A 19,638-nucleotide genomic window follows, 5' to 3' on the forward strand; every position below is an offset into this window, starting at 1 on the left:
TTGAGTGAAATGTTTGAACCAGAGTCAAATTCCTTGTACGTGCACACATATTTATTCTGATCCTGATCCTGATTGTGCTTCCCAATCTTTTCGTCTTGACCCCTTAAAATGAGGGAATGTTTGTTTGCAACCCATCCTCAATGCTTATGTTTAGGACCATGCCAAACCAAAAAGTAACTGAGCCATTTTCATTGGCCTTAAGAGTTTGGAGGGGCATCTGAAAAAAGTGTAAAAAATTTTGTGTAGCAAATGCAAATGTCTCGTTTCGTCTCATGACCTCTTGCAGCGTCTTGACCCACATGTTGGGACCCTGTGTAGACGACATCTCTCTGGAAGGAGAACTGCATAACATGCACAAAGCATAACCTCCCCAGTCCCTTGGATTGTCCTTTGTACTGACTGGACTACCAACGATAAGGGGAAGAAGACTAAATAATAATAATAATAAGAATTTCAATCTAAATGAAAAAATGTATAAATTCAAGAAATGTTATGAAGAAGTTTCTTTTTTAGAGCTCTTCTTGATGCACATGAGTGACCATGATGTAATCTGTGAAAGTAAAGTGTCGCTCAGGTTTTCCCACATCTGATCCAACAAAATAAAATGTAGAAGTTGGTATTTTTCCAGCGTCCTCTATGACTTAAATAACATGATTCTCACTCTGCATGCAGTTCTTTTAGGTAGCAGCAGATGGCAGCAAATGATTAAATGTTGAATGATGAATCAATGGTGATGAATGGTGCTGCAGGAACAGCTCGGTCTCTACTGCAGACTTAAAGGTTTATTTTTTTTACAGTTTCACGGGCAATGATTGTAACATGAGGTAAAATCTAAAATGACAAAGTCAAATCAAGCTGAAGTTTGAATTTATTTGAGCATTTATTGTACATCTTCAAGGCAAACACATCAATGTCTGTGCAAGATAACACTGTGTGGTAAACATTTTTTGCTACTGTATAGTGTAAAACTCTACGTGAAATGTAACAGATTTATTGATAAGCAAAGTTTAATTCCAAACCTACGTTTTAATGCGAGCTTAGCGGAAATTAAGTCTGAAGATGTGTCTTTACTGTTTATATCACTTTAATGGAAACCTTTGGCTTTTTAGGAAAATATGCTTTTGTTTGCTTTCTTGCTGAGAACTAGATGAAATATAATGCTACAGCAAAGAAACAGTTAGCTTAGCTTAGCATTAAGACTGGAAACAGAAACAGCTAGCCAGGCTCAGTCCAAAGGTGTTCAATATGATAAGTCATGAGCTTTACAGGTGCTGGTTGCTGGATTTTTGCTTCCTTTGGACAGAGCCAGGCGAGCTGTTTCCTCTGTTTCCAGTCTTTATGCTAAGCTAATGTAACTGGTTGTAGCGTCATATTTAGCGGACAGACATGAGGGTGCTATAGGTCTTCTCATCTAACTCTGAGCAAATAAGTGAATAGACACATTCCCCAAAATGCAGAACTATTCCTTCATTACAAATGAATAGTCACTCTTATGTGATAGATGTGGCGAGCAGCGACGGGCTGAAGTCTTTTCTCTGTCTATTACATGTTTCCAAAATGCAGAGCTGCAGAAAGCTGTACAGTCAGGGCTGACCAGCCTAGTCTCACTTCACCGAACGGCCCATCTTGGGAACTTCAGGATGCACTAAAGAAAGACAAAGAGTTTGCATCATCATATTTAATCATCATTTCATTCTAATGACTCCTGATAAGAGAAAGAGGGTCGTCCTTACTGTCTTTGGGAAGCTGTGGCTGACCAGGTCTTGCTGGCAGTCTGTGTTTGATGGGGAGTTCGGAGTTGTCTCTGGGTTTTGAGGTCTGGGGCTCAGGTATGCACGGCCGGGACTTGGAAGGTAAAGGGGGCCGGTTGTACGCCACCCCGCCTTCGGAGCGCGAGGGCACCACTGGTTTCTTGAGCATTGAGGCGTGCGAGATGACGGGCGCTGGAGGCTGAGGTTTAGTCTCGGAGCAGGTGAAGGAGCGGTTGCGTGGGGTTGGCACTGGGGGGCGATCAGGGTCTCCGTCTGCTGCTTTGGAGGCTGTGAAGGTGGGATCTGGAGGTGTGAGGTGCTCCCACTGCTGATGGTCTTGGTCTTTGGCCCAACCATGTGATTTTCCCATTGAACCGTATAACGGATTGTCAAACATCTCTGACACCTTTTCACCCTCACCCCTAGGAAACAAGAGATCAGTCAGTAAAGTGTCTGCTTCGCTTTCTCCTGAATCATTGATGCTCTGTTATTTTAGAGGTTTTTATTCTGAGATTGAACACTGTCAGGTAAACATGCTGCACTGGAAACAGGCACTCACGCAGGATTTAAAGATTTTCCTGTGGGACTGCGTGTGCCCACATCATAAGGACACTTCTTGGATTCTTTGCCCCCCTGGCCGGCAGTTGGAGGGTTTTTCTTTGGCATGCTGTAGCTCCAACCTTTATCGATCACGTTGCCCCTTTGGAAGGACACTCCCATGTAACTGGGGTTAGAAATATCATGTGTTTGGGAGACGGAAGACCTGTCAACCAGAAGACAGAAAATATCACACCCAGAGGCCACGTTTGAGATGTTTTGAAGAGCCCACAGGTGAGAAGATATCGTACTTGTTTTGATCACTGCCTTTCCCTTTTGAGGTGACGGTGTCATCCTTTTCAACCTTGATGAAATCTGAAAGCGGATTAAAACAGGAGTTGATGCTACAAGAACTGGAGCAGGAAGCGTTTAGTAAGGAGGTCCTGAGGTGCTTTGCAGACTCACCGTATAACTTCTCAGTGGGTTTGCCCTCAGAGGTGTGTAGCTGGATGCCGCCGGTCAGCGTGCCCGTCTTCTCTCCATGGTGAGTCAGTGTGATCTGAAACTCTGTGTAGCAGAACTGGGCGGCTCGCAGCGCAATACAACCCTCTCCTGTGGGAATAAGACACCCGAAAACTGAGTGAGTTCCGCTCAGGTCAACGCATCTGCACGACAAACTGCATGTGGGCTCGTTACCGTACGACTCGTCGCTGTCTGTCGACTTCACACAGATGAGGATGTGCTGGTCCAGGAGGTACTCTGGGTCGGAGATGATCGGGGTGAGCTGGAAGAGACAGAAAAGAACACAAATGAGGATCGCTTTCCAAAAGTCATCTTCCAAACTGAAAGCTCCGTCCTCAACTTACCTCAACTTGGTTGCCAAACCAAACTTTTATTGACCCAACGGAGTGCTCCATGTTGTCACCCTCTGAAGTCTTGACTGTTTCTGCAGACATTTAGAGAAATACTTGTTTTGACCACTCAACCCGTTTTCAAGCTGATTCCAATAGAACAATATGTGACATAGAAACATACTCTCCAAGCAGCTGGAATGGTATTCGATGAAGAACTTGGTCTTTGATTTTGTCTGCAAGTTGGCCACACAGTTCATGATCTGTATCCCGCCTTGAGGTGCACTGTTTGGATCTGAGAAAAGAAACACCACGTCAGACGACAATGTAGGATAACGTAAAGGCGCCCGCACTGAGGCGTAGATGGTGGTCGTACCTTGCTTGGAGACAAACTGCGAGGCTACTCCAACTTCAAATGAGGCGAACACTGGTGAGTGGTCGCTGGTCATGATGTCATTAGTACACCCTGCAAGGCGGAAAGTTTAGCTCAATGAGTGTCTCATAACATCATTACGTTGGTTTTTGTGGTAAAGTCTCAGCCCGTTCAAACTCAAAAAGTTTCCAGTCCAACCAGATAACCTACTGACATCTTCAGGGTTATTTTTCTCTCTGCTTTAGAAAGCTCTCTTTAGAACAGAGAACATTATACAAATGTTCTCCCAGGTTAAGTTGTGTGCCCCTTTAAAAACATAATAAATGTGGTCCATGTTTTTCAAGAATTACTAATTCCTGGAAAAAGATATGTAAAGTAGTTGGGACAAATTGTGGAGAAAATGCGAATTTCCTTGAAAGAAAAGCTCTATTCATACTAATGTATTATTGGAAAATCTACTTTCCATATTTGTAGAACTGTATTTTGCCTTCTTCACACTTTTGAGATAGCCTGACCAATGGTGGACCAAGATCTGTACTGAGTTGGGCACAGTGAAAAATACAACCACCTGCAAGCACAATATACCTGCAATAAGCTAACATCTTCTAGTATATCGGCCTGGCTGATTAATGAGTCTATCTCTTATTTTTGCATGTTCAGCAGGTTTCCTTCATGTCAAATTACATGGTTCTCTCTGGAACCCTCCATCAGAACCCTTCATGTTCAAGGGGAATTACTCACCATATGCTTGGCAGGCAACATGAACCAGAGGGTATGACTTCCGCAGGACACGATCACACCATGACGGCAAATTATATTTTGTCTGTAGAGTTAAATTCAACATATGTATATGAATAGTGAATGTAAGAGTTTTCACAGGCAGGGCTTTCCAGCAGTTTGTGCATTAAAAAGCAGCCGTGAGGTTAGCGTGCATCAGAGGTCACGTCATTTCTGGGAGAAGCACGATCAAATGGACACATGGACTTTTTGACCTAGACGCCTTAAAGCAAAAAACATGTTCTGTGTCACTTCAGATTTGTGTCCAATGCTGTAGCTGCTTTTAAGGCTTTCTGCATTCTTATGACTGACAGGAGCCAAACAGGGAAAAGACATGTGGCTAAACGTAAGCTTACCCCAGTGGCTTTAGCCTTCGTGTAGGCATACTTCTCTCGAGTGTCTCTTTCAAACCGATATGTGGGTGCAAACGTGATTTCCTCCTCATCTACAATCAAAATAAAATTAAGAAGACGTTTTACATTTTTGATGATCGCTGACAACAAATGAACGCGTCAGACGACGAACAGAACAGCAGAAGCTAAGCTACACTCAGGTACACACTCCGCTGTGTGTCTGCAGCGATCTACATCCCGCATCGCTCACCGAAATGCAAGAAGACCTTTCCATCATTCCTCTCCATGTTGAGCTGGTCTTTACTGAGGAGTTCCTGGTACTGCTGCTGTTTGATCTTTGTCACGATGTACTCAGCTTCCTGTGAAGGGAAACAGTGCAAAGTAGTGACTTTTCCTGCCTCAAAGAGCTCAGACACCTGACAACCAGCATGCTCTTTCATGCACCAGTCAATGCATGCAGCACTGACAAGATAAATGTATATAAAGAGATCATATATTTGTTTTTGTGTGATTTCCATGCAGCAAGCTCCGTTCTTTACAACTTACTGTCGATGGGAATTCAACCCGGTAGTTCAAATCACCGAGCCAGAAGAGGTGAGTGAACTGATGTGTGATGTCAAACGGATTGAGCTTCTTATCTCCGAGGTTCAGAAATCGCAGGATGTTGGTGTAGTTTTGATTGCGCCTGCAAATACAGGAAAATTATTGCACCAAAAACATGATTTCGGGATTTGGTAGCATATTTTTGTGTATTATTTTTAGTCTTGTTTTGTGACACATATAACATATGAGGACTTACAGTGCTCATATGTTATATCTCAGCACCGAGGTGAATGAAGTCAGAGGTTCTTCATTATATCAGACTAGCAAATAATGCATAATGATTAAACTGGATGCACTTTCTTCAATAGTAGTTGAACAAAAACATGAAATTCTATGTAGATTATATGACTGGACTAGCGCCACTTACAGTATCCCATTTAGTTTCACTGCATACGATATAGAGCTCATCCTGCGTTATCTTTGACTGATTTTTATCTTTTTTTAGAAGATTAACTGTAAATTGAAATATAGATCAAACGATTCCCTACAAAACATGCAGAGGAGGTGGCCTAAAACTCACATTTCTACTAAAAGTCAAAAGCGTAACTAAATACATCAATAAATGATGTTGTAGCTTAAATAATTAAATTATTGCGTAGAAATAAACAACAATATAAAGCTTCATACTTTTCCTCTAACCAACCTCCAATCAAACCTTCAATTGAAGCAAAAGTCCTAAAGATCTCTGGAGCTAACTGCTAGCTGGCTTACGTAAAAAAACACTCTGAGCACCAGACTTTTCAGCTAGCTACCTAGCTGATGCTAACTTTTGTCATAAAACTACAGTCAGCGCCTGGTAAGTTAGTCATTCATATGCTGCACTGCATACTGCTGTAGCATGATAGTATAAACTCTTGTGACAGTAGCTAAAACCAGCAAGCGAATGCTAACAAAGTCAGCTAATGCTAACAAAGTCAGCTAGTTTACGCTAGTTGGAAGTTCTTCATCTTTATGTGTCTTCTCATCTTCATCAGGGACAAGAAACATTAAATTAAACAGTAAATCAAACTGAAACTGTAAAAGTGACGGGACGAAAAAACGGGACATTGAGAAGTTAATCACCAGTCAAAACTGCACCTGGCTTGGCTTTTCTGAAAGTGCAATACGTTGCTCACCTGAGCCTCTTCTCACTTCCAGAAGTCAGGTGACTGTTGACGAAGCAAAAAGACGTACCGTTGAACATGAAGGACACTCCCACTGCTCCCTTGTTTCCTACGAAAACAAACCTAGTGAGTGCTGACAGGTACTTGTTGAAGGAGCGTTTATGGCAGGTCATTAAATGGCTTGTGGATAAGCGGAACCACTTACCCAAAGTGTTGGCGATTCCTGTCTTCACGCTGTCTGAAAAAACGTGGGAGATCCTGTTTTCGTGCTCAGGCTTGACCAGGACCACAATCCGAATGTTCCACAAAGTGTGGATCGCCACCTGGAAGATGAAAAGATGCATTTCTGCTCTGCATCTGGATTCAGCTGTAACCTCGTCACTCTGTCGCGGTCACTCACTTGTTTGAAGCTGATGTTTGTGATGTTCCTCAGGTGTTCCTTCACTGTGTCTGCCCATTCCCTCTCTCCCAAAGGATCCTCCTGAGTCCCGATCACATAAAAATCATGCGGGATGTGATCCGCCGTGTCGTCTCGAGTCTTCCCTTGGCCCTTACACTGAAACCAGGAGTTCATGTTGTTGGGAGGACTGGCGTTTCCTGTGGGTTTGCGGAGAAGTATTTTACAGTGATGACACATGATCAATCATGACTTCAAATAATTCAAACGTGTACGATGTGAGCATTGTTACCCATGTTCCAGGTGCCAAGAAACACTGTGATCATGTCCGGCTCAGGCTTTTCAGAGTGCTTGTTCTTCATCTGTTGAAGTAGTTGGCAAAACCCCTCCCTTTTCTGATAAGACAACACACTTCTGATTACAAATGCATTCAAACATTGTACCTCATTAATTACATTTTAATCAAAATGTGCCAACAGGTGCGGATTTGATTCTAATGAAACCTATGATGATTGTTTTAAAGGGTACAAGGATTTTTCGGGGGAGTCTAAGAACAGAAGGTCTGCTGTACAGATCGTAAAGCTCCTTCAGGCAAATTGTGATTTGTGATGTAGGGCTGTATAAATAAAGTTTGTTTGACTCAACTTATTCATGTAGTTTGCAAATCTGATCAATTAATATTTCATGTAACAGACTTTTCAGGGGTTCTTAAGATAAATCAGGAGCAAGCTAGTTGTCAGATGTTTGTTACCTTTGTGTTATCAAACACAAACTCTTTACGCAAAATCTTCTCTTTCTCTGTCTCCACCACGATGACAAGTTTGACGTGCATTTTCTGCGATTTCACCAACTGCAGGACTGGAAAACAAGCACAGTGTCCTCGTTAAACAGCAGTTTGTTAAAGAGAGTCAACAGGTGTGTTAGCAGCTCTGTGAAGGTGTTCTTAGGCATAGGGGTAATTTGAACTACATGCTAACGTCAGTATGCTAACATGCGCACAGTGACAATGAACATGCAGATGTTTAGCAGGCTAGCCTTTGCTGATTAGCACTAAACACAGTAAGTTCATCACCAAAGTAATTGCAACTCATCCCGAGGGAGACATGAAGGTCTGTGCCAAATTCTATGTCAATCCCTCCAAGAGCTCTCAAAACATTCCATTAAAACCCAAAAATGTCAACCGCATGGTGCGCTCAAGGAAAAGTCAGGGGATCACTAATTCAGTGTGCCTTATCCTCTTGAGATCACAGATAACCATGAATCAAATTTCATGGCAATCCATCCAATAGCTGTTGAGATATTTCGATCGTGGTGGTCTGACCAACTGACAGGCTGACCATGGCAAGACCCACATTGCTAGCTTGGCTAAAAACACAAAGGAATGAGGGTACAGAGCAACGTGGGGCCTTACTTTTGTTGTGTACAAAGTATTTGTCTTCAGGCCCATCTTTCGACTTCTTGAAGTAGAGCTTCCCACTTTCGACATCCACTTTCAGGAATGTCTTGGTGGAAATACCCAGAGATTCTTGCTTGACCTGTGAGTGAAAGAGGAAACTGGTCAGAAAAACCAGAAACCTCCAGACGTTTTACATCTCATTTCATTTGCCTGCATTGTTATACCTCAAATGTAACAAGCGGTATGAGAGAGTCCCTGTGGCCGCCTTCATACCCGGAACACTCAAACATACAACTTTTAGCCTGCAGAGAGAAACAGAGCGGTGCCTCAACATCTGTAACTACATCAATAACCAAGCTCATTAAGGGTCAGTCGGTATAATGAGCGCCGGTACTTTACCTTATCTTCTATTGAGTAGAGCAGTTTTGTCAGCTGCTCCAGCCTAAAGGATACAGATTGACCTGAATCGGCAGACATCTGAAAATGAAGGCGATGATGCATGATGATGAGGACCTGCATTTCGTGAGTTACTAATGTTGCAAAGGATCAAGAGTGTCACCCACTGGTTTTGGAAACTGTCCGGTCCCTGGGGAGAGCTGTTGGTCCAGCACTCTGTGAAGGACCTCCAGAGCTGGCAGGATGCGGGAAATTTCACTGTGTCAACATAAAGGTCAGGGCATGGTTAAATTAGCCCTTTCTTTTGCAGTATATATATATATATATATATATCACATAATGTTGTCTGGTAACTGTACTTGTTAAGATTTTTGCAGATTGCCGTTGTTAGCTTCTTTAGCCCGGGGAGGGTGCGAGAACCATTCTGTACTTGTTCAGCATCCAGGCAGATTGAGGTCCTGAAGTATTCTTGAATAGCCATTTGATGCTCTTCAGGAATTCTGGAAATATGCAACATAGGGGCAGTTGAAACACTTTAAACATCGCATCTCATCATGTCATTGTCCACACATCAGTTAGCTACAGCCAAGTACCTCAATGTGTCAAATCACGGCTCATAATGATGTGGCCAGATCATGTGGAGACACAATATTGATCATTAATTTCATTGCTACTCGGACAAACTGTATGTCCCTTTGAGGCCTGCCTACATCTGTGATCTGCTGCCTCCCTCTGAGCCTGATCGCTGCTTGAGACCCTCCATCAGGTCACCGCTGATGGTTTAAAATTCTCAACTGGGCTTTTGTCCGGCCACCTGCGGAACTAAGACAGGTATCCTCAGTGTCCTTTAAATGTTTTCCTAAAGCCTTATCTGCACAGGACGATTACCAGGGGATCTCTCCAATTCTGTATTTATATATATTAAAAGATATAATGTCAAGACTCTGCGTAGCATAATTTCAGTAGCAGAGTGTCTGTTTTCAGCATAAGCATCATCACAGACTATAACAAGCTGTTGAGTGGTGCCCACTTCCTACATGTGTTACAAGCATAAATACACTTTGCACATTTGCAGCTCTGAAGCTTGAAGCTTGAACATGAGACCCTTTTGCTGCTCATAACCTTCTCTGCCATCACTGGTTTTAAATGAAGGCCGTACTCACAGGTGTTTTAAAAAAAAGATGCTGTTGGACTAGTATGGTATAGCTGGACTAATTTGATGGACGGTAATTTGTGTTGGAATTCTTACTTTACCAAGAACACACATAGCAGATTACAACAGAACAGAGGTCCCTGGGCGACACTGGTCCTGTGTGAATAGGGCTTAACCTTTATCTTATATTTCTTTCTTAACTGATACGATGTTATTGTAACTATTTGAATTATTTTATCTTCTTTTATGTCTTATCTTTCTTGACGCCATTGACTTTTAGTTATAACTCGCTGTGCTGCATCAAATCAAATTCTGCAAATGTGTTCATACGTAGACAAGTCCATAGGCTGCAGCCTCATCAGGTAGGTGTCTGATAAGGAATTGCAGGCCTGTTCAAAAGACTTGGGTTCACTGTCTTTCACATCGTTGGCTGCAAAATTCCTGGGTGGAAGCTGCGGTGGAGGATTATTGGATTCTGCAGGACAAAGAAGGATTTTTAGGAACTTTTAAATCTTTGACAGGCATTTGACGTAACAGCCATTATTCAGATGAGGTGAAGATGTTTGACCTGGCTCCTCGTCTACCTCCTCCTCTCTTTGGACAGGGTACTGCAGATGTGTGACCAGACCCATGTTGGGACTGTAATATGCCTCCACCAGCTCAGGCAGCATAGAGAAGAACCGGATGGGAACTCCCTCTGACGCCTGAAGAGCAGATCACAGCAGATACATCCAGAAATTCTCCTCAGATCTCAGCTGAACTCAGATGTCATGTGGTGCCACTGTGCTGAAAGACTTCTGATTTTCTTCTGTTACTAAATCAGGTGACACAATCTTTAAGTTTAACTTCCCATATAATATCAGATATGTGGCTTCTCCCAGCAGAGAAGAGATGCATTAATGTCAGCAGTTAAGCTCCTTAGGCAGATGATACAGTATACTAGAGTTTCTTTTGTGCATTTCATTCAAAAGAATATATTATTCCCCACAAATTACCCTGAATTTTCATTGACAACGCTCTCAGTATTGCTCAGACTCCTTGTGGTTACATTTAAGGAAACCTGAGAACTTAAAACCACTCATCTCACTACATACCAGTCCAGAAAATTCACCAGGTGCACCTGCCGGTCTCTTGTTCCGTCGACAGTGTTTACACAAAAGAGTTAAGTGGTTTTTGACATTGCAGTCCCTTTATTTTGTTTGTTCTTGTTAACTTAGTGATCACTGCTTTATCTGCTTTCAAAACATTAGTTTGCCTTGTTTTTGCCTGCAGCTTTCTCACAAAACTAGACCACATATCCACAGCTGCACCTGACACAGCTCCACCTTCTGACACAGCTGTACCTAACACAGCTGTACCTACTGACACAGCAGCACCTGACTCAGCTGCACCTTACACAGCTGTACACTTGCAGCTTGTTTGAGCAGGAAACAGCCCTGTTTTACCCTGACACTTACAGTAAGTCCACCATGAAAACTTACATTCGTCAGAAAGTGAAAGTGATTTATTATGACTCTAGTTGGACAGACATCTAACATACTGGTCATCCATACCAGGGACTAATAGCTCATTTCAAACACAGGCACAAGGACATTTGCTACTGTAGTCCACATGTTTGTGCAGTTGTTGCATAGAAAATGTTTTAATGCTTTTCCACATTGCAATACAGAAATCATTTAACAGAATTGTGGTCATGAAGAACACAGGCCCTTATATGTGGAAAATGCATATGTTCCCACATGACGCCTTCTCAACCTTTAATTCTATGCTGATGAGTTATGCATACAATAACTATAATAAAAGTGCAAGATACTTTCACTTCCTCTAGGTGAATGTAATTATTTTTCTTTATCTTTCAACTTAGCTATATATAAGGTAACAACATATTGAGCATGTCCTTATCACTTTTAAAGCATGGCTACAATGGCGCTTTGCCAGAGCTTCGCTGGCCCATCTGTCTAGACTGAATGCAAAACATGAGTAAACGTTTATCTGTTAGGCCTCTATACCTACACACACAGAATCAGTACTTCATGGCATTTGTGACATTTGAATGTGTGCATGACAGAATTGTTTTTGCACCCTCATAAAGTCACTGCGGGTAGTTTTACAAATGCACCTCTGTCAGTAGTAGCTTTGTCAGTCATTTTCTCAGTAGTCATCCATATAATGAGATAATAGACCAAACACAAGAGTTCAATGCAAAATTTGTTTTAACACTTGTCTCAGCTCTGTTTTGATGAAGATGTGATTGATTCGAGAACAACACTAAGAGGCTAAAGCCGTGCTAATGGCTCTGTTAGGTTGGACTACTGACAGTGTGTGCTTTGAGGTAAACGCTAATGTCAGCAGGCTAACATCCTCAGAGCAACAATGTTAACATACTGATGGTCCAGTGGTATAATGTTCCCCATTTTAATTTAGAGTGTCAGCATGCTAACATTTGCTAATTAGCACTAAACACAAAATACAGCAGAAAATGATGGAAAAACCATAAGTTCAGTCAGTGAGATTCTGGGGATTTATGTAAATGTTTTGATATTACCTTCAAATATGCATTTACTTAACACTAACAATTCTACAACCATAATAATTCATCTGCCTTTGGACTAGAATAATGGTGGCTTGTGTCAAACTGTCAACCCACCTGGACAGACAGCTTCTTATCCTCATTTGGCAGGATTCTGTATGTGTACACACAGTTCTGGTATCTGTGGTTAAAATAAAAAAAAAAATGCAAATGTATGTCAATGGAATATGACATGTAAGGAGGGTAAAGACACATTCTGGCCGGTGGATTCAGTGTGTTGAGCATGCAATCAGAACAGGTTGTGCAGCATTTTAAGAGCAGGTTCCCCTATGAAAAGTGACATTGGTTGCAGAGGGCAAAGAGTGTTGCTTTGTGGCATCAGAGTATGCAAATAAAGGGGAACTAGTCTTGCGCTGCAATGCTTATGTGCAAAAAATGTGATATGATGTATTGTAACACAGCAGGGGAAATTTTAACTTGTAATTGCTAAATCAAATATGCCCAAATGGTGAAACTCAGTGCCAAAACATGGCACATCCTAATATCCTCAGCTCATATTACATGTTATTAGGGTTGTTTGAACAAGGAACACGAATCATTGTACAGTAAATGAAAGTGCCTAAAAAAACTGTCAGTGCAATAGTTTGAAACAAGTAATGTCTACTTACAAAACACAGAGGGCATACGCTCCCTGTATGGACTCACTGTCCCGGATAAGGAAGCTTCCATCTCTGGCTGCTTTGGAAAGTAGATCCTCAGCTTTGGATCGAGTTATATTGCCATGGCACCAAGGTTGATAACTTGGCATCCTGTCTCTCACCCAAGAGTCTGAGCTCAAGAGTTTTGCATCTGCTCTCAAAATATATTCCAGCAAACCAAACTAGACCGAACTAGTTTCTCTTTCTGGCTATTTTCACCTTTTCATGGTGCGTACTTTTAGGTCCTTTCTTTCACTTGTTCATCCCCTGCCTGCGAAAGCTGTAAAAGGAAGCTGCTACTACCTCGACTCTGAACTTCCTCATTTGAAAAGTTAAGAGAGGAGGGCCCTGCTGCCTCCGCTCTGCCTGTTACATGACAGATCCAGAGCTGTAAATGGAAATACAGACTTTCACTTGCTGAGTCGAAATCTTTATCACATTCCTTTAATGATTAACCGGCATTCCCTCTTAAGATTCTGTACGCCTGCTTTTTGGGGGAATTGACCGGAAAATAGTGAAGCCATTTGTAAAAACCCGAAGAAGTGAAAAGGGGAAGTAACAAAAAAAAAGCAAATATGAAGATTTTTACTTGTCACAGTCAAATAATTAACTGATAAATAAGTATGAGAAGCCTAATTTGGTTCCCAGATGCTTATTTTAAAGCTTTAATAATGTCTGTTCTTTGATCTAGAATAAAACCAGCACTCACATTCAGCCAGGAGCCCTCGCTTGAGTCTGACTGCTAACTGTTTAATCGTCTAATACGAATCAGAAGAGCTAGGTGTTCTGCAACATATATATACATTCAGGAAATGCAAGTTTAGAATGGCTTGCCATGTTCATGTGATGGACAGGAAGTCTTGCAGAAATAAGAGGAGGAAAATAAGCTGCTCACAAACCACAACATGGGTCACATGATGCAAAAAGAGAACTACGCAGTGACAAGTGACTGCCGCCTCGGAGGTTTCTGTCCTGCACTTGAAATAGGTTTCCCACTTTCACAGAGAGCATGTCAAAGCCTCAGACATGCAGTGTCAGTGTGCAGACACATCAGCTCATGAAATTGTGCTTTTGCTTTCAAGTGACAACAGTTGAAGTGTTGAGTTGACACACATTTTTTTATGTAAACAGCATTTCAAAAGCAGGTGTTATTGACACAAAAAGAAATGAAGAATGAAATGTGAGTCAGCTGTTAACATATGAGTAAGCTGCTGGAGACAGACACAGATTTTCTTTCAAGCTTAACATTTCCTCTGTTGACTTTGTACAATTACAAGTTTATTATGTACAACTTGAAGTCTCAAAAGAACATTATAACTCGCATCTTACTAATCTGTGTGAATCATGTCTTTCTGTCTCAAACATCACTTCTTTTGCAGATGACGTTTAGACCAGCAGTAAAAAAGGATTCATAGTTTGTCATGCAATAGTGCGATATTATAGAAATGTGGACTAGAAATAAAAAACAATAAATGCATAGCAGAGGGGGGCTATGGGGCTGGATAATGCTGAATATATGCACAATGAAGATTTGTCTAGCACAAGCAAAGTAAACACGGTGCTGGTGTCTTCCAGCAATTTAAAAAAGTCATGAAAAATACATTTTAAATGCATTTTAAATTACACCCTACATTAAAAACAAGTCAAGAGTGTACAGCCATGCTAGCAGCTCTGTGAGGCTGTGCTTAGGCACAATGGTGCTTTGAGCTAAATGCTAACATCAGCATGCTAACATGCTTGCAACAAAAATGCTAACATACTGATGTTTAACTGGCAAGTTTACCACGTTCACCATCTTAGCTTGGTGTGTTTGCATGGTAATATTAGGTAACTAGCACAAAAACAAAGCGCAGCCAAGGCTGATGGGAATGTCGTTCGTTCTGCAGGTTTCTGAGGGGAACGACATGTAGGTACCAGGAGATATTTCAGCCCAAAGTGGTGGACCGATGACAGACGGTAGCACCACCATCCTTAGAGCTTTGCTGCTAATGTAGCTAAAGATAATGTAGCATTGCAGTCATAGAATAGGTTGACACCTCTGAGCCAGCTGCACTTATCTATCATCTTATTTTAGTGCATTAGCATGCAAACATTTTGTATTTAGCACCAGACACAAGTTTTGGATTTGGTCATAAACTATTTGACAAATTGTGGTCTTTTTCTGACTCACTACAGATAAACTCTGGGATCACCAACGTTATAACAGCTCATGGACAGAGTGGTGGACCGGTGGATCAGCACTGCCATCCTCAGAGCAACGTACACTGCTAGCATAGCTGAAAACACCTTGGATTAAAAAAAAACATTAAAAGCTTACATGAGTATTTATCAAATTTGGCATAGAATACAAAGCAGTAACACTAAATATACATAAAAAGCTGACTATGTACAGTACATATTTGATTATTTGGTGTTTGACACGCAAATCATTTTCCTACGTCAGCAGGAAGCTTGTGAAAACAACAGCTTTAATTCGAGTCGAGTCGAGGCGTCAGGTGGCTGGAGCTGCTCCCATGATGCACTGGATGGGAGGAACATGCTGCTAATACAGCTCACATATAATATTCATTTCATACTTTGTCCAGTTTTCTGCCTCATGTCTGGGACATTTCAGATGAAGGCTGTTGATGGCAGTAGTAGAAGCAGTAGAAAAAATATTTAGGCCAATTTCCAATGGCATTACGACTCAAAGCCGTTTTAGTTCTTAATGTAAACTTTCTATAATTTGCCAACTCCTCAGATTTTGCTCATGGGAGTGACCCACAATTCAAACAAAATCAATGCAATTTTGGAAGCATAAAAAAGGAAACATGAGTAAAACATGGAAGGGAGGAACTTTAGTATAAACCCAGTCCGACCAGGTACGACTTCTTTGTCTTATGATGTGTGATCGTGATCAAAAAGCACCGTTTTGCTTTCAAACAGGGAACAAAGCACAATATTTGTTCCAATTCATTACATTACATTTGGATCATGAGTCGTGCACTTTTCTGGACACAGAACGCCGCCGACCAGGTAACGAGGGGACGTCCCAGTCCCCACATGGTGTTTGGAGTCCTTAGCCCGACTCACACAGGTGGTCAGTTAAAGTCGGTGAGGGTTCGGTGAAGAGGGGCCGAGGGTGGACTCTGAAACTGGGTCTTAAATTCAGGATAAGGGGGCACAGGAACCACACTGCAGAATGAGCCCAGTTCTTCAGTCGGGTAAAGGCAGCAGTCAACTGGTAGGCAGATCCATTTTTTTGTGTGTGTTGTGAAATGGGTCCAGATCTGGCTCAAACTTCTCTTCCTCAGAACTCAGACTTGGCACTCACAGAGCTCTCGTGGGTCCCCTTCAACTCTCCGCTGGTGGCTCCTGACACCCCGGCCTGGTCTTTGCAAAACAATCGCATCAGAGTGCCGCGGAACTTCTCCGCCCCAAACAGGTAGATCAGCGGGTCCAAAGCACCGTTCAGGCAGGTGAGGGAGGAGGTGAGGCGGTTTGCCAAGCTGAGTCCTCTGCGGGTCTGGCAGGAGACGTCAGGATGGCTGTAGCTCAGGATGAAGGTGGCTCTGCTCACATGATACGGCAGGAAACAGACTACATAGATGAGCATGACCAGGCCGATGGTGCGCAGGGCCTTCAGCTTGAGGGCCGGCTCCAACCTGGAGCCCCGGTGCAGGCTGTGGATGATGAGCAGGTAACACGACAGCGTGGCGAGGAAAGGTGGGGTGAACGCCACAGCCAGTGAGATCAATGCCTTGCGTGAGGCCTTCTCTCTGTACAGCTGCAAGCACACTGTCACGCCATCCACCTCTGCAGTCTGGTGGGTGACGAGCAGTGGCGCCATGGAGACGGTAACCAGGGCCCACAGACAGAAGCTGATGATGTGAGCGTAGCGAGCACGACGGACCTTCAGTGACCTCACAGCGTGAACCACTGCCAGGTAGCGATCCCCCGCCACACAGGCCAGGAAGTACAGGCTGGCGTACATGTTAACATAAAACAAAAAGCCCGCCACTCTGCAGGGCACCTCGCCAAAAGGCCAGTGGCCTCCAGTGAGGTGGTAGGTGGCCCTCAGCGGGAGGATGATCACGTACGATAAGTCTGCCACAGCCAGGTGAATCAAGAAGATGTTAGCTGGAGAGGAAGAGCCTCGCTGGTGAGAGAAGATCCAGAGCGCCAGGCCGTTACCGTTCAGCGCGAGAAAGAAAACCAGGATGTAGAAGCATCCGAACAGCGTGTTCTCAGCTGTCGAGTCCACTGCTGCACAGCTCTCTGATGTATGATTGGATAGCAGCGAGGGCAGCTCCATTGTTACAGACTCCATTTTGGTGGCTAAGAAGACAAAGAAATTGTCACACATTTATTCTAAGAGCAATTTTTTGGAATAATTTGGCAACATTTCTTCTCTTTCTGTGAATTTTTGTCTTAATAAAATGACATATGTTTGTAGGTTATAGGTCATCTCGTCTCATCTCAGAGTCCTGAGTGTTTTTGATTTCTAGATTAATTAATTGTTGATATTCAGACAGCAAACTACCCCAGTGACAGGAAACCACACCAGCCCAACCCCTGGCCACACCACACACACACACACACACACACACACACACACACACCGAGACAAGAGGCAGGGGGAGTGTTTGTCACAGTGCCAGTCTCACAAGGTAACAATAGACGTCAGTGTCCTGGCTAATGTGCACATGCCCTCAGAGCGGATAATTACTTCTGACCACGACGAGTGTGAGACTTCCTCCACACACTCAGGAAGTCTACACTTCTTCCGTCTACAGTGTCTCTGGCCTCGACGTCTGATTGGTCAGCGAGAACTCTTTCATGTAGGCTGAATGGCAAACTCTCAGAGAAAGAAAACTTCAGCTATCCAAAGTAAACATGGGAATCTCTGGACAAGATAATGCTGCCAGGTGAATATTTGTCAGCTGCTATACATGTCACATAGACAGTTAGATGAGATTTACTCTCGTGTTTGCATGCTAAATATCAATTTAGTGTAATTTCTAATTTTAATAATTAACACACAATCTTTACAAAAACTGCAGTATAGAAATAAACATTTGTGGTTTTATGTGCCAGAAGCTGGGTTTGATCACCTTTGGCCGGAGCAAGGCTAGCTGTTTCCCCCTGTTTCCAGTCTTTATGCTAAGCTAAGCTAAGCAGCTGCTGGCTTCAGCTTCATATTGAACAGACACAGGAGTCCTGTTTATTATTTTGTATTTCCCAAAATGTCAAACCATTTAAGATGTTATTACAGCAACATGTTCAAGACATAAAACCTGTGTGAAAAGACCACTCGCTGTATATTTGAGTCTCATCTCCTCAATGAGTTTAGACTTTAAATGATGAGAATTAACTGGAACAACATAATGTCCAACATTCCTCACAGGATTTGTTTTTTTTCCAATTTTAGAGAACTATTCAGACACACCTCAATATGACCACCCACTCCTCCATCCCTCCCGGCTCTTTGGCAAGCTCCAACCGTCCACTCCTTCTATTTTGTTTGTCTATCTCCTCCTTTTCTGCTTCAGCCCAACATGTACGCAAACATCACTCGGGCGTGAACGGCGATAATTAATCCCAGAAAAGGCTCCTCTTCAGCGTTCACTTTGAAATTTTAGGAGCATCCAAGAACAACATCATAACATGTGTAGCAGGGATGAACTTGTCATCCTACAGATGTTTCCAGAGCTGAAGACAGGTTCCCAAACACACAGTGTAAACAGCTCACGGAACAGTGAAATGTGATTAGATACTGCTGCAGGGCTGCTTAACAAATGGGGAACGGGATTGTCTCTAAATCTCGGTTTCACCAGCTCTCTGTCCAGACCTTTGGCCCATTAGGAACCAGCCAGGTGTAGCAGTGTGGCTCTTTTCACTGTGTGTCATGCTCCTGCGCTGACTGGAGCTGTGAGACCCACAACGAAGGGCATTTCTCAGCCAAGGCTCAGACTCAGTGCATTCAGGAGCACAAGTCCCCCAAAGAAAAGGGTTGAAGCCCCAGCAGGGATAACAAACCGGGTGCAGCAAAGCTCAATGGAAAAGCTTCCATAAATACGGATCCCAGAGGGATAATCCTAAAGAGAGGCAATCCTGAAATATGCCTTCATCACAATGATCTGGGTGAGCAGATCTGTGCAGGCGTTCACATGTGACGAGTGCTGGCGGAGAGGAGACGGACCACGCTGGCATCGCTCCTCTTCAGAGATTAGTCAGTGACAATTTGTTGTGACAAAGCTGCGACAGCTGCAACATGTACAATCGCCCATTGTCACAACTCGTCACAGTAAAACCCACGTGGGATAAAGTGAGTGTGAGATTTGGTTATTGGATTAAATGCGAGTGCATTTAGAGACAATGTTAAAAAGCAGATGACAGACTGTCATCATGCTGAGCTGTTTTAGGATTTGCATGACAAAAGCGACATATTTACAGAATAAATACTTACTGCTAGTGTACAGTGAACTTTACTGAAACTATGTATGCCACTTAAATACAATGGAAACAACAGAAGGAATCCCTCTTGTGGACTTTTAATAAACTTCTAACAGCAGTTGAATACGTCTCTATTGCTCCCTCAAAATCGAGATAAAATAAAGAGACTTACCAGAGCTTTAGAGCCTTTCAGAGAGTGCACGTCTTGAAGAAAAAGCTGCTTAAGGAACAATTCAGCTCTGACAGAGCAGAGTCCAATCAGTGCAGGCAGAGTGAAGAGTTCGG

At 42.8% G+C, this 19,638-nt stretch overlaps 2 protein-coding genes across 2 annotated transcripts; both read right to left on the reverse strand.

Moving 5' to 3' along the window:
• Nucleotides 1-856: 856 nt before the first annotated feature.
• inpp5d (inositol polyphosphate-5-phosphatase D) lies at nucleotides 857-13,354 on the reverse strand. The gene is made up of 27 exons (XM_041934974.1): nucleotides 12,889-13,354; nucleotides 12,338-12,401; nucleotides 10,259-10,394; nucleotides 10,021-10,165; nucleotides 8,897-9,037; nucleotides 8,705-8,795; nucleotides 8,541-8,618; nucleotides 8,366-8,443; nucleotides 8,157-8,280; nucleotides 7,497-7,603; nucleotides 7,038-7,140; nucleotides 6,749-6,945; nucleotides 6,554-6,671; nucleotides 6,361-6,457; nucleotides 5,189-5,327; nucleotides 4,893-5,001; nucleotides 4,646-4,734; nucleotides 4,254-4,335; nucleotides 3,516-3,605; nucleotides 3,324-3,434; nucleotides 3,155-3,234; nucleotides 2,985-3,072; nucleotides 2,754-2,900; nucleotides 2,600-2,663; nucleotides 2,311-2,514; nucleotides 1,734-2,173; nucleotides 857-1,645 (listed from the first exon to the last, which is right to left on the reverse strand). The coding sequence occupies exons 1-27, from the start codon at nucleotides 13,026-13,028 to the stop codon at nucleotides 1,605-1,607; spliced, it is 3,303 nt and encodes a 1,100-aa protein (XP_041790908.1). The 5' UTR covers nucleotides 13,029-13,354; the 3' UTR covers nucleotides 857-1,604.
• A 2,853-nt stretch (nucleotides 13,355-16,207) lies between these two features.
• On the reverse strand, nucleotides 16,208-19,623 carry gpr17 (G protein-coupled receptor 17). Its single transcript, XM_041936134.1, has 2 exons — nucleotides 19,526-19,623; nucleotides 16,208-17,235 (listed from the first exon to the last, which is right to left on the reverse strand). The coding sequence occupies exon 2, from the start codon at nucleotides 17,225-17,227 to the stop codon at nucleotides 16,208-16,210; it is 1,020 nt and encodes a 339-aa protein (XP_041792068.1). The 5' UTR covers nucleotides 17,228-17,235; nucleotides 19,526-19,623.
• Between the last annotated feature and the right edge of the window lie 15 nt (nucleotides 19,624-19,638).

This window comes from Chelmon rostratus, chromosome 4 (assembly GCF_017976325.1).
Source record: "Chelmon rostratus isolate fCheRos1 chromosome 4, fCheRos1.pri, whole genome shotgun sequence".
Classification (NCBI taxonomy): Eukaryota; Metazoa; Chordata; class Actinopteri; order Chaetodontiformes; family Chaetodontidae; genus Chelmon; species Chelmon rostratus.

What these genes read in the sequence shown, in the direction of transcription:
- inpp5d (XM_041934974.1), bottom strand. Translation starts at nt 13,028, where the DNA reads ATGCCAAGTTATCAACCTTGGTGCCATGGCAATATAACTCGATCCAAA. An exon ending in ATCTGCAAAAATCTTAACAA is followed by an intron (nt 8,796 to 8,896) that starts GTACAGTTACCA and finishes ATGTTGACACAG; the next exon opens with TGAAATTTCCCGCATCCTGC. An exon ending in AAAGGCAGTGATCAAAACAA is followed by an intron (nt 2,515 to 2,599) that starts GTACGATATCTT and finishes TCTGGTTGACAG; the next exon opens with GTCTTCCGTCTCCCAAACAC.
- gpr17 (XM_041936134.1), bottom strand. Translation starts at nt 17,227, where the DNA reads ATGGAGTCTGTAACAATGGAGCTGCCCTCGCTGCTATCCAATCATACA.